Source organism: Gekko japonicus, unplaced genomic scaffold (assembly GCF_001447785.1).
Source record: "Gekko japonicus isolate JY-2015 unplaced genomic scaffold, Gekko_japonicus_V1.1 scaffold589, whole genome shotgun sequence".
In the NCBI taxonomy this organism is placed as follows: domain Eukaryota; kingdom Metazoa; phylum Chordata; class Lepidosauria; order Squamata; family Gekkonidae; genus Gekko; species Gekko japonicus.
This window is the reverse complement of record NW_015163105.1, coordinates 744,115-756,776: the sequence shown is the minus strand read 5'-3', so window position 1 is coordinate 756,776 and position 12,662 is coordinate 744,115. Positions and strand designations below refer to the sequence as shown.

At 47.8% G+C, this 12,662-nt stretch overlaps 2 protein-coding genes across 2 annotated transcripts in view; one reads left to right on the top strand and one right to left on the bottom strand.

Moving 5' to 3' along the window:
- Positions 1–3,742, bottom strand: part of MZT1 (mitotic spindle organizing protein 1) — a 12,832-nt gene extending 9,090 nt beyond the window's left edge. The window contains exon 1 of the mRNA XM_015406782.1: positions 3,636–3,742. Within this exon, the coding sequence (XP_015262268.1) occupies positions 3,636–3,684 (49 nt within the window). The 5' untranslated portion in view covers positions 3,685–3,742. The remainder of the gene's footprint in view (positions 1–3,635) is intronic.
- Positions 3,743–5,461: 1,719 nt separating this feature from the next.
- BORA (bora, aurora kinase A activator) overlaps positions 5,462–12,662 on the top strand; it is a 26,548-nt gene continuing 19,347 nt past the window's right edge. The window contains exons 1-2 of the mRNA XM_015406779.1: positions 5,462–5,533; positions 8,440–8,610. Coding sequence (XP_015262265.1) covers positions 8,455–8,610 — 156 coding nt within the window. The 5' untranslated portion in view covers positions 5,462–5,533; positions 8,440–8,454. The remainder of the gene's footprint in view (positions 5,534–8,439; positions 8,611–12,662) is intronic.

The following is a 12,662-nucleotide window of genomic DNA, read 5'->3' as shown; positions in this document are numbered from 1 at the left end:
CAACATTTGCTGCCATGAGATGTGGTGACTACCATCGGCTTAGGTATCTCTAAAGGGGGACTAGCTGAATTCAAGAAGGAAAGGTCTCTCAACTCCTGGTGGTAACAGCCAAACTGAACCTTCACATTCCGGCCGTGAACTTCTGGGAGACACACAGCAAAAGAGATTCCCAGAAGCGTCTGGCTAGCCACTGTATGAAAGGGGATAGTTGTGTGGATGATAAGACGGCTTTCAGAGATGGGGGCAGACTTCCCGAAGCACAGCTCTTATTGGCGTCTGTTAGCCATTATTGTTAAAAGGAAAATCCATGTGTAGAGGCACTGTATCTGTGAATCCTGCAAGTGGGAATAACAACCGGGGAGAGCCGTCTGCCTCCATTCCATGCTTCAAACCTTCCTAGAGGCGGCGGCTTGGGGCACCGCTCAGAGGCAGAATATCTGCTTGGCATGCAGAAGGTCCCCGGTTCAATCCCCAGCATCTCCAGCTAAAAGGACCAGGCAGGAGGTGATGCGAAAGACCGAGAGACCCCTGAGGGCCACTGCCAGTCTGAGTAAACCGTTCTGAGCTTGATGGACCAGGGATTTGATTCAGTATACAGCAGCTTCGTGTGTGTCCACATGTGATATCCGGCAAGGACCTTCTCTTGCTCAGAGCCGGAGCCTTTCTTTCTTCCCCACCCCCTCTTTAAACAAAACAAACAACTGCAAAACTGGCAGCTGTTATCAAGACTCGGGGAGGAAAAGGCAGGGCACGCAAGCAGCTGGGGAGGGGAATCGTCTTCCATTTGGCCCCTGAAAACGCACAAGGAGGAAGAGTCAAGTAGAGGCAGTTCGAATTGCTGACTAGAACTGTGACGAACCTCTAAAAGAAGTTTAGGAAACCAATTGAGGGCCAAAAGTTAAAAATGTAAGTAAGTGTACAAAAGAGTGTTTATTACAAAGACATAGAAAAACCTAGTTGTTCAGTCGCACAGTCGAGTCCGACTCTTCGCGACCCCATGGACAAGATCTCGCCAGGCCCTCCTGTCTTCTGCCGTCCTCTGAAGTTGGCTCAACTTCATGTTCGTTGCATCTACGACACTGTCTCACCATCTCATCCTTTGCCGTCCCCGTCTTCTTTGACCTTCAGTCTTTCCCAGCATCAGGGTCTTCTCCAGTGAGTGCTCCCTTCTCATTGGGTGGCCAAAGTAGGGGCCCAAATACAGCCTCATAAAATGTACAAAGTTACAAATACACACAAACGAGAACAGTGCATGACCTGACGCGTCTCGGCTCATGAGAGCCTTCTTCAGAGGTCAAACAGTGCAAAATATAACAAGCAACAGAGTCCCCCGTAACACATGTAAGGCAATTAATAATAAATAATAAATAAATAAAATAAAATAAAATAGGTCCCAAATTGGAATGTACCAATACGGAATTGAATGACACACCAAAAAGTTTCTATTTGGGGCCACAAATATATCTGGCCTAAGTGTCAGAAGTTGTTGTATGAACTGGAAATGTCATGTACCTTCCAGTTTAGGTCCTAAGAGTGCAAACAGAATTGCCTTGTCAGGGACAATGGGCCATCAATATGTTCGAATCCCTGTTGAGCCACGAAGTTTGCCCATTCCTCTCTTTCTTGCCTTTGTTGTTGTTCAGTCGCACAGTCGAGTCCGACTCTTTGCGACCCCATGGACCAGATCACGCCAGGCCTTCTGGTCTTCCGCCGTCCTCTGAAGTTTGCTCAATTTCATGTTCGTTGCATCGATGACACTGTCTAACCACCTCATCCTTTGCCGTCCCCGTCTTCTTTGACCTTCAATCTTTCCCATCATCAGGGTCTTCTCCAGTGAGTGCTCCCTTCTCATTGGGTGGCCAAAGTATTTGAGCTTCAGTTTCATTATCTGGCCTTCCAGGGAACAGGCAGGGTTGGTTTCTTTTAGGATTGACTGATTTGTTCTTCTTGCAGTCCAAGGGACTCTCAAGAGTCTTCTCCAGCACCATAGTCTACCTCAAAAGGTTTTGCGATGAGAAAATGGGAAAACACCACATTAACCACCCTAAAGGATAGATCCAGGTGGTCAGCTGGGTTGGTCTGAAGCAGCAGAACAAATTTAGAGTCCAGTGGCACCTTTAAGACCAACAAAGGTTCATTCAAGGTATGAACTTTCGTGTGCAAGGCACACTTTTTCAAATACATTGCAAAGCAAGCTAGAGTTCAAACTTACAGACAAATGCTGAACAGCAAATTAACATGCAACATAATGATGTTTAAGTTATGCAAAGTGGAAAACTAAATAACAAGTTAAGGTACTCAGGTCAACAGTTGCAAAGCAATAAATATGTCACAACAGCAGATAAATGTCTAAAGGTGTTTTTTTTTCTAATTGTGGGAAGTAACAGAATCTTAATTATCTCCTCTGAGGTGTGGAGGGCACATAACAGTATATTTTGAGCTGGATGTAATCTTGTCAGCAGCTTTATCCTAAAGGATGGGCTTCATTTAAATCTGCAACAGGCATTAACGGCTTCCCATCACCACCACCCTCTTCTTTGTTCCCGTAAGTAGCTTTGAAGATCTTATTCCAGTTCTGTCTGAAAAAGTGTGTTTTGCACACGAAAACTGATACCCAGAATAAAACTTTGTTGGTCTCAAAGGCGCCACTGGACTCAAACTGTGTTTGTTCTGCTGCTTCAAACCAACATGGCGGCCCACCTGGATCTACCCAGTAGTACTGAAGATGCTGAGCTGCAGGCTGGAAGGTCTCTGGCCCCAGCTCCTGCCAACCTAGCAGTTCAAAAGCAAGAAATTGCAGCAAATCCAGTGGCGAATTGGACTCGGGTGTCTTGAGGACTCTGCTTCCGATAAAGGGGCAGCTGCCCCCAAACGTGCATATCAATTGAGCATGAGAAAAGATAAAACAAAATGAAGGCTGAAGGACTCCGAAATGTGCCTTAAAATTTGAGTTTTATTATTGGATGCTCTTGAGGTTCTCTTAAACAGTTAAAGCAATGGATCAAAAGATAAATAATTTAGCATAACCGACTATGTTCAAAGTAACACTAGCAATTTAAGATTAACATTTATATAAGCTGTTGTTATGATCTCCTATTCTTGGGGTTTTAGTTATCAGTGGTTTTCTTTCCTTAGATGTAGTTACCCTGTCCTAATTTTTCGTTGTCGTTAGTATTCTATTAAAAAATGCAATTAAAAAATCGGGGGGGCTAAAAAAAAGGCAAGAAATTGCAAGTAGATAAATTGGTACCACTTCGGTGGGAAGGTGACAGTGTTCCGTGCGCCTCGGTATTTAGTCATGCCGGCCACATGACCACGGAAACGTCTTCGGACAGCGCTGGCTCTTCGGCTTGGAAACGGAGATGAGCACCGCAACCCTAGAGTCGGATTCGACTGGCTTTCGAGCAAGGGGATCTTTACCTTTCTGACCACGACGGCTCAGTGGAGCCTCCACCATCAAGGGCAGTGTACCTTTCTGCGTTCCAGTGAAGGGGCGGTGGGGAAGCCTTGGTGCCCCTTGGCCTTCTTTTTTAGGGGCGTCTGGCTGGCTGCGGTGGGGGAAAAAGTGAAACCCCCCCCCCAGGCATGACCGATCCTCGGCCCACCCTGAGCACAGCAACGAGGACCTCACTCACCCTCCATGGTCTCCCGCACCGCGTTCAAATTGGCAGCGGGATTCGCCATGACGGAAAAGGGCAACCAGCCAGCCTCAGTGAGGGCGCCCGCGGTCACCCGGATGGGAAAGCCGACCCGCCTCTTCCGCTTTACTTTTACAAAGGAGCTCCTGTCCTACTGGGGAACCTATGCACACTTCCGGCGCTACAGCGAAGCCTCTAGCTGCCTTCGCTAAAACTAGAGACTCCCCTCCACTCCCTCTTGGGAGTGCCTGGGTTTCAGTGTTCCCTCTAAGCTGAGTTAGTGTGCGCTAGCTCACAGGTTTTTAGCCTCCAGCTCATGGATTCTTGTCTTCGCTCAGGAAGGATGGCCCCAGAGCAAACTAATTTATGCAGTAGCCAAATCGTTTGCTCACAACTTTAATGCCAGCAGCTCAGAAAGTAGAATTTTTGCTCACAAGACCCCACAGCTTAGAGGGAGCATTGCTGGGTTTCCAACTGCATAAGCGGAAGAACAAAGTTTGAGTCCAGTGGCAACCTTCGAGACCAACGAAGTATTTATTCAGAGTGGAAGCTTTCGTGTGCAAAGCACACTTCTTCAGGCAAAACTGGAATAAGATCTCGAAAGCTACTTACAGGGGAAAAGAGGGTGCGTGGGAGGGGGGGGGGCGGTAGGATCAATGGATGGCAGCAAAGGTAAAGGTTCCCTTGCTCGAAAGCCAGTTGAGTCCGACTCTAGGGTTGCGGTGCTCATCTCCGTTTCCAAGCCGAAGAGCCAGCGCTGTCCGAAGACGTTTCCGTGGTCATGTGGCCGGCATGACTAAACACCAAGGCACACGGAACGCTGTTACCTTCCCACCGAAGTGGTCCCTATTTATCTACTTGCAATTTCTTGCTTTCGAGCTGCTAGGTTGGCAGGAGCTGGAACTAGAGACGGGAGCTCACTCCGTCATGCGGCACACTCGGGTCTCGAACTGCTGAACTAAAATGCAAGCGTTAACAAAGAGATGTGAGAATGAAATTGGGAGTCCAGCGGCACCCCCAAGAGAAACCGAGCTCAACCACCCTGGGTACAGGCGAGAACGGAGACTCGGCCATGTGCACACTCCACATCCATTGAAACAGATTTCCTCAAATATTCCATGCAGGAGGGTGTGTTAGTTGCCAGGAAAAGCTAACTAGGGTCAAGATGCATAAGGGACTGAGCAATAAATACAGCTAAAGTGGGAATAACACATGCTGGTGGCAATGCTCCCGCTAAGCTGTGGAGTCTTGTGAGCAAAAATCCTACTTTGTGAGCTGCTGGCATTAAAGTTTTGAGCGAGCGATTTGGCTGGTGCATAAATCAGCTTGCTCTGGAGCCCTCCCTTCCTGAGCTAAGACAAAAAAATGTATGTGAGCCGGAGGCTAAAAAGCTGTGAGCTGGCTCACACTAACTCAGCAAGCTTAGAGGCGACATTGGCTGGTGGGGGGTTACCCTGCCTGTGACGGGGATAACCGGAAGTGACTCTTTGTCGCGCCACTCGCTTTTTTATCTCTTCAGCCTCCTCCTGTCGGCCTCTGTCATTCATCTCGCCCCCTCAAGGGGCGCATGCGCAAACGGCACCGCCGCGGCGCTTTCTCACGTTTAGCTCGTTGGGCCTCCCCGCTCTATCAGCCCCACCCACCTATCCCCTTTTCAGCCAATGAAACTGTGGATTGGATCGCATGAAGCCCCGCCTCCTGACTTTTTCCGAACCGGTAAAAAGAGAACGTTCAAATGCGGAGAAGGGGAAGGGAAGAAAGAAAGAGCGCCCGCTCTGAGCCGTGATTGGCCCCGCCGGGAGGGGTGTTGCGCGAGCTGATTGGCTGATTTAAAAGAGTGAAACATTTAAGGAGAGTTAAAGAGCTGGAGGAACTGGGCAGAAGCGCTGGGAAGGGTGAGTTTGAATGGAGGGGGTCCCCCCCCCCGGGGCGTGCTCACCTTCATCCTCTTATTGGTTTTGCATCGGTTCTGATCCACGTTTATCTTGTCTTTCCAGATGCTCTGACAGTTTGTGATCCTGTAAAGATTTTTTTTTAAAAAAAAATAATAATAATAATGCATTTCCTTCTGTATTTTGGTGGCTGCAGAACGCACACGTGCAAAACTTACTCTCGTCGGTGCTCTTCCCAGTTCAGTTCTTGGGACTACCCTCCAACTGGGTAGTCAAGTTGACCTGTTGCAGCATACCGTGTGAGTCCAGAGGTGCGACTGGCCTCGACTTTGGTGAGCTGGACTGCTGGTGAGGCTGGAAGAGTGGACTCTGGATCCCAAAGTTGAAGCTTGGATTAAAGTTGTTAGCCTCTGAAATGCTATGGGACCCCCAGGTGTTTGGACATCTGTCTGTCTTTCTTTAGCCCGCCCCACATCCAGGGAGCCAAAAGGCACAATAGGGTTGCCAGATCTAGGTTGGGAAATACCTGGAGACTTTGGGGGTGGATCCAGGGGAGGGGAGGGGCCTCAACCTGGTCCAAGGCCACAGAGTCCAACCTCCAAGACAGCCATTTTCTCCAGAGGGACTGATCTCTGTCAGCTGGAGATCAGTTGTAAAAGTGGGACATCCCCAGGCCCCACCTGGAGGCTGGCAACCCTAAGGCACAGTGTCTCTGTCATCCTCACAGAGCGGGACGGGTCCGGGGTCACCCAATAAGCTTGATAGCTGAGTGAGGACTGAAGCTTTTGAACTCCTGTATGTTTTTTTTTTTTACATAACATGGTCTTGTTGTTATTGTCTGTTTGCTTGGTTTTGTTGTTCTTTGTCGTGCCTTTAGTTGGTCTGGAGAGGCAGCATACACACAACTTCTCAACAAACAAACAAAACCTGGGTCTCCTTCTAAGCTGTGGAGTCTTGTGAGCAAAAATCCTACTTTGTGAGCTACTGGCATTAACGTGGTGAGCGAGTGCTTTGGCTACTGCATAAATCAGTTTGCTCCGGAGCCGTCCTTCCTGAGCGAAGACAAAAATGTGTGAGCCGGAGGCTAAAAAACTGCGAGCTGGCTCACGCTAACTCGGCTTAGAGGGAACACTGGTGTCAGGTGCTATCTGACAGGCCATCTGGTGTGAGAGGACATTATAATATCCTGCCTTTCCAGATGCTCCAAAGAGTGTACAACCTGTGCCTTAAAGACATAGGAATGGCAGCCATTTTGTAAGTAAGATGGTGAGCTGAGCCCAGATGGTTTTGTGGCTTTTCTTGGCTTGAGATGAAGTTGGTGAGTGTTCAGTATGTGTCACCTCGCTTGTCTGGTTTCTAGTGGCAGATTGTTTCTGCAAGAGGAGCCCCCGCACATCCTTTTACTTTCCTTTACTTTACTTTAATTAAGTGATTTTGAAACTGAAGTTTCCTTGAAGGCTGACCGGGATGTCTCAGTGAGGAGGTCAGTCAAGAAGAGACAGGGTTTTTTATGCCCTGTTTTTCTCCACCTTAAGGCATCTCAAAGCCGGTAACAATCTCCTTCCTCTTCCCACAACAGAGAGAGCTTGTGATGTAGGTGGGACTGAGAGAGTCCGGAGAGAATTGGGACTGGCCCAGCAGGCATGTGAAGGAGTGGGGAATCAAACCCGGTTCTCCAGATTACAGTCTGCCACTCTTAACCATTGCACCGTTCCGTACAGTATTTAGCCACCAGAGCTTTGGAGGCTGAATTAAGCAGCTGAACTTTCCCCAGAGGTTTATCTTAGGTTGGGAAAGCTTCCTCTACATAATTTTATTGTGCTACGCTCCTATAAGTTACAGGTGCACAAGCCTGTATATCTACTATATATCTATCGTGCTTTCATATCGCCAGAGGTCATTTCGGGGGGAATCGGAGTTCCCCTGGGTGAGGTACGGGGGGCGGGGCACATGATGAAGCCCCGCCCCCTGCTTCCGGCCGCCCTGCTTCCGGCCTTCATTCAGCCAGGAGGAGGCAGGAGAAGAGGGAGGGTAAGTTGCTTCCTCCCTGCCTCTCCCCACCCCTGCCTGCCTGGGGCCAGGGAGGGCCTCTGCGGGGCTTCCTTGCACTCCCGCCGGCTGGGACCGTTGGGGGCGGGGTGTGTGGCTTTATGACCCACTTCCGGTGATGTCTTGGGGTGTGGCCTTATGACACACTTCCGGTGATGTCAGGGGGTGTGGCATATGCTAATGAGTTCCCCTAGCTCTTTTTCTACGAAACGACCCCTGCATATCGCTCTTCTTCCCAAGAAGCTTGGGCTAGTATGAGTGGTTCTCCCCTCCCCCATTTTATCTTCAAAGCAATCCTGTGAGGTAGGTGAGGCTGATTTTAACCCATGTCTCTCCAATCCCAATCTAATCCTCTGACCTCTATGCATTCTGCTTCTCTGAAAAACAAGGTGGCTGCCCAAATTTGGGGGATCTGCCAGAGTTAGCTCTCACAAGAAGAAGAGATTGGATTTATACCCCCACCCTTCACTTGAAGTCTCAGAGCGGCTTACCATCTCCTTTCCCCTCCCCTCCCCACAACAGACACTCTGTGAGGTAGGTGTTGCTGAGAGAGCTCTTGAAAGAAACTGTTCTTTTTCAAGGACAGCTCTGATCAGAGCTATGGCTTGCCCAAGGTCATCCAGCCAGGTGCAAGTGGAGGAGTGGGGAATCAAACCCGGTTCTCCCAGATTAGAGTCCACAGACTTAACCACTACACCAAACTGGCTCTCAAACAAGGCAAACTGGCTCTCATCCTGACTGAGAGGGTATCTTCGAGTATGTCCTAGAATCCTTTGAAACCCTGAAGGTAGGAAGTTTGGAAATCACTGCTGTAAAAGTGTCCAACAAAACCAACTTCCTCCCCCTTTTTTTTTTTAAAGGTACAACTTGGTGTGATGAGCAGTCCCAAAGAAATGAAAATGCAGATTAGCCCGGAGACTCCCGGACGGCTCCCGCTCCAAAACCCCTTTGAAAGCCCGAGCGATTATAGCCACCTTCAGGAACCAACCTTGTCAAGTCCTTCATTATTTAAGTCCGCGCAGTCCTCTTTGGTAAGGTGGATGGCTCTCGTTTGCCACGGTTTGTTCCGTTCCTTTGAATGTTGTCATCCAGAGACCTCCATCTGTATATACCCCATGGTAATGATTCAGTGACTGTTACGTTTCCCAGGGCATTTGTGGCATTCTTGGCTGGTTACCAGAGTAACATTCTACAAAGTTGTTATGAAGTGAGGTCGGTTTTGAACTCCTGTCCTAAACTGCAATGTAGTGACGGATGAATGCATGAACGCATGAAGCCGCCTTATACTGAATCAGACCTGTGGCCTGTCAGAGTCAGTGTTGCCCACTCAGACGGGCTGTGGGCTCTCCAGGGTTTCGGGCTGAGGTCTTTGACACCACCTCCTACCTGGTCCTTTTTAACTGGAGATGCTGGGGACTCGACCTTCTGCATGCCAAGCAGATGCTCTGCCAGGGAGCCGCAGGCCCTCAATTTCTTTATCACCATCTCAGCCATTCGACCTCCATAATTCTAGGCTCTCACCGTTCCGATAAGCATTTTCAGCTTGAGTTCTTGTTGTCCCTGGGTGGCAACATCTATCAATCCTTTACCTAATATAAATTAAGATTCCAGGGTATAAATCAGAGGTGTCAGGCTCATTTGTTATGAGGGCCGGATCCGACATAAATATCACTTTGTCGGGCCAGGCCATGTGTGCCATAAAATGTAACATCAGGTAGGTAAAGGCTCCCTTGCTCGAAAGCCTGTCGAATCCGACTCTGGGGTTGCGGTGCTCATCTCCGTCAGGTACCGGGGGGTAAAAACTTTATAAAGGGATGCGGGCAAACCCAATTAAAGGTAAAGGTTCCCTTGCTCGAAAGCCAGTCGAATCTGACTCTAGGGTTGCGGTGCCCATCTCAGTTTCCAAGCCGAAGAGCCAGCGCTGTCCGAAGACGTTTCCATGGTCATGTGGCCGGCATGACTAAACACCAAGGTGCATGGAACACTGTTAACCTTCCCACCAAAGTGGTACCTATTTATCTACTTGCAATTTGTTGCTTTCGAACTGCTAGGTTGGCAGGAGCTGGAACTAGAGATGGGAGCTCACTCTATCTCGAACTGCTGAACTACTGACCTTCCACAGCCTGCAGTTCAGCGTCTTAACCACTTGAGCCACCGCAGCTCCTAAATCCAATGAACAATATTATTTTTTGTGTTGTCGAAGGCTTTCACGGCCGGAGTTCATTAGTTACTGTAGATTTTCCGGGTTGTATGGCCGTGGTCTTGGCATTGTAGGACCTGACGTTTCGCCAGTAGCTGTGACTGGCATCCACTTATATATAAATAACACGGAAAGATGGAGTACTCTCTGTGTCAAGGTGAGAAGAAAAATGGTAGGCAGGTAATTTATATCTACTCAGGAAACTGGGGTAGGGCTGAGTCATTATCTTGTAGGAGTTCCCCAGGCTATGAACATGCTAATGGAGGAGCTTTCCTGAGGAGGTTCTTTTGTATATGGATTGTTTCCTGAGGAGGTTTCCAGTTTCCTGAGGAGGTTCTTTTGTATGTGGATTGGCTGTTGAAATTCTAATCTTATCTGTAGTGCTACATCTGACAATAGCACTACAGGTTCTGCAATGCCAAGACCACGGCCACACAACCCAGAAAATCTACAGCAACTAATATTATTTTTTACTCAAAATACAAACAAAAGCAATTGATTCACTGGGGAACCCACAAAAGCCCCAATAAATGTATTTAATCGTATGCTAGACTTGGCTTTTTCCAAGGGGGAGTACCTTACATTTCCATACATACCAGTAGCTTGTGGGCCTGATGTTTGATAGGTAAAGGTAAAGGTTCCCTTGCTCGAAAGCCAGTCGAATCCGACTCTAGGGTTGCGGTGCTCATCTCTGTTTCCAAATCAAAGAGCCAGCGCTGTCCGAAGATGTTTCCGTGATCATGTGGCCAGCATGACTAAACACCAAGGCGCACGGAATGCTGTTACCTTCCCACCGAAGTGGTACCTATTTATCTACTTGCAATTTCTTGCTTTCGAACTGCTAGGTTGGCAGGAGCCGGAACTAAAGACAGGAGCTCACTCCGTCATGCGGCAACCCGGGTCTCGAACTGCTGAACTACCGACCTTCCACAGCCTGCAGTTCAGCGTCTTAACCACTTGAGCCACCACAGCTGATGTTTGATACTCCTGGTATAAATCAAGGGTACCCAACCATTTCCAGCCTGCAGGCTCCTTTTAAATTCTGACATCAGGCAGAAGAAGAAGAGGTTGGATTTATACCCCGCCCTTCACTACCCAAAGGGGTCTCAGAGCAGCTTACACACTACTTTCCCTTACTCTCCATACAACAAACACCCTGTGAGGTAGGTGTGGCTGAGAGAGCTCTTTCTAGACCTGCCCTTTCAAGGACAGCTCTTGTTAGAGCTACGGCTTGCCCAAGGTCATCCAGCCAGGTGCAAGCGGAGGAGTGGGGAATCAAACCCGGTTCTCCCAGATTAGAGTCCGCGCACTTAACCACGACACCAAACTGGCACAGCCACAGAATGGCTGCCGCAAAAGGCAGAACCGGTTGCAAAGTGGCTGCCACAGCTCATATGCTACATGTAACTTGAAGACTACTTTGTTTAAATTTATGCTATAAGCAATGTAAATTGAAGCGTATATTTGTAGCGTTGTTTGTTACACAGCTGTAGTTGCTATACAGCTTACCTTTAGTCAGGGGTCCTTTCGTAGAAAAAGAGGTGCATGAGCTCATTAGCATAACTCAATTAGCATAACTCATTTGCATATGCCACGCCCCCTGACATCACCGGAAGTGTGTCAGAGAAGCTCGGAAAAAAACCGTTTTTTTTTTCAAGGAAAAAAATAGAAATTTTCGGAAAAATTGAAAAAAATGCTACATTAGCACTTTTTCTTTCTTTTCCAGATTGAAAGTCATTCTGTTACTTTAGGAACATACTATGGACAATTTTACTTGGCAACTTGGCATGAAATTATCACAACTAGCATATTATTATAAACAGAGTGTACTTTTTAAATAATATTTATTTGTAATTGTAACAAACGGAGCAACAATCTCCTAAACTGTATACTAGTTTATGTGGAACAGACAAAAAAACCCTCCACAAAACAATTTTTTAAAATCCAGAAGTAACAATTATTCATATTTCCTCTCCACAGTATTAAATAAAAATAAAAACACCATTCTCATAAAAAGAACTGAAGAGGGGGGAAGTGTATAGAAGGTAGTGTGGGACTAAGTTTCAATGAATGGGCATGAAATTTAATCAGAATCATTTTCTGAGCTGTAATTATCAGTATCACTTTCAGTCTCTGCTTCTGCAGCTACTCTGTTGTGTCTGTCATTATCACAGTTATTATGGACCTCTAAAAACTGCAGGTTTGCCCGGATTGAAACAAGGTTCCCTACCCTTTCACATGTCAGTTTATTTCTTGATTAAGTGTGTGTGTTTCCAAACATAGACCCGATTCTTTCACATGCTGCAGAAGATGGAGGAATCTGAAGAAGGCGATAAGCAAGAGGAGTCAGAGGCTATGTTGTGCAAAGACCTTGCCACCATGTTGCAAGAGGAATATGTTTGGCAGTTTCCCAGGCCAAGTTCAGACTGGCCGTTTGCCCCGATATAGGCACGAGCCAGAAACGTTTCACAACTGGATTAAAGGGGCCGTTCACAAAGGCACATCTGTCCGGCGTTCCCCAGCCGTACTCAACCCATCTCCTAACGCTTCCCTCCTGAATTTAAAAGATACCAGGTGAAAGTGGTATCAAACCCTGGAAAGCGGGCTCATCCCATGTCCATCCTGCACCAACAAAGTGTGAACACCGAAAGTCACATTTTCCTTGTGTGCTTATGTGCATAAGCGCATATCTCCAAATTACCAAAAAGAAAGCCACACCTTACAGCCGCGCCTTACAGCCAGGGCGGGCCAACAGTGTGAACGCTCCCTTGCACCTCCTCCCGGTATGCTCCCACATCAGTCGCTGCAGTGTGAACGGGAAAACCCAGAACAGTTTGTTCTGGGTATTTTTTGCCATGACTCCCTCCCGCTTCAAACTGCCAG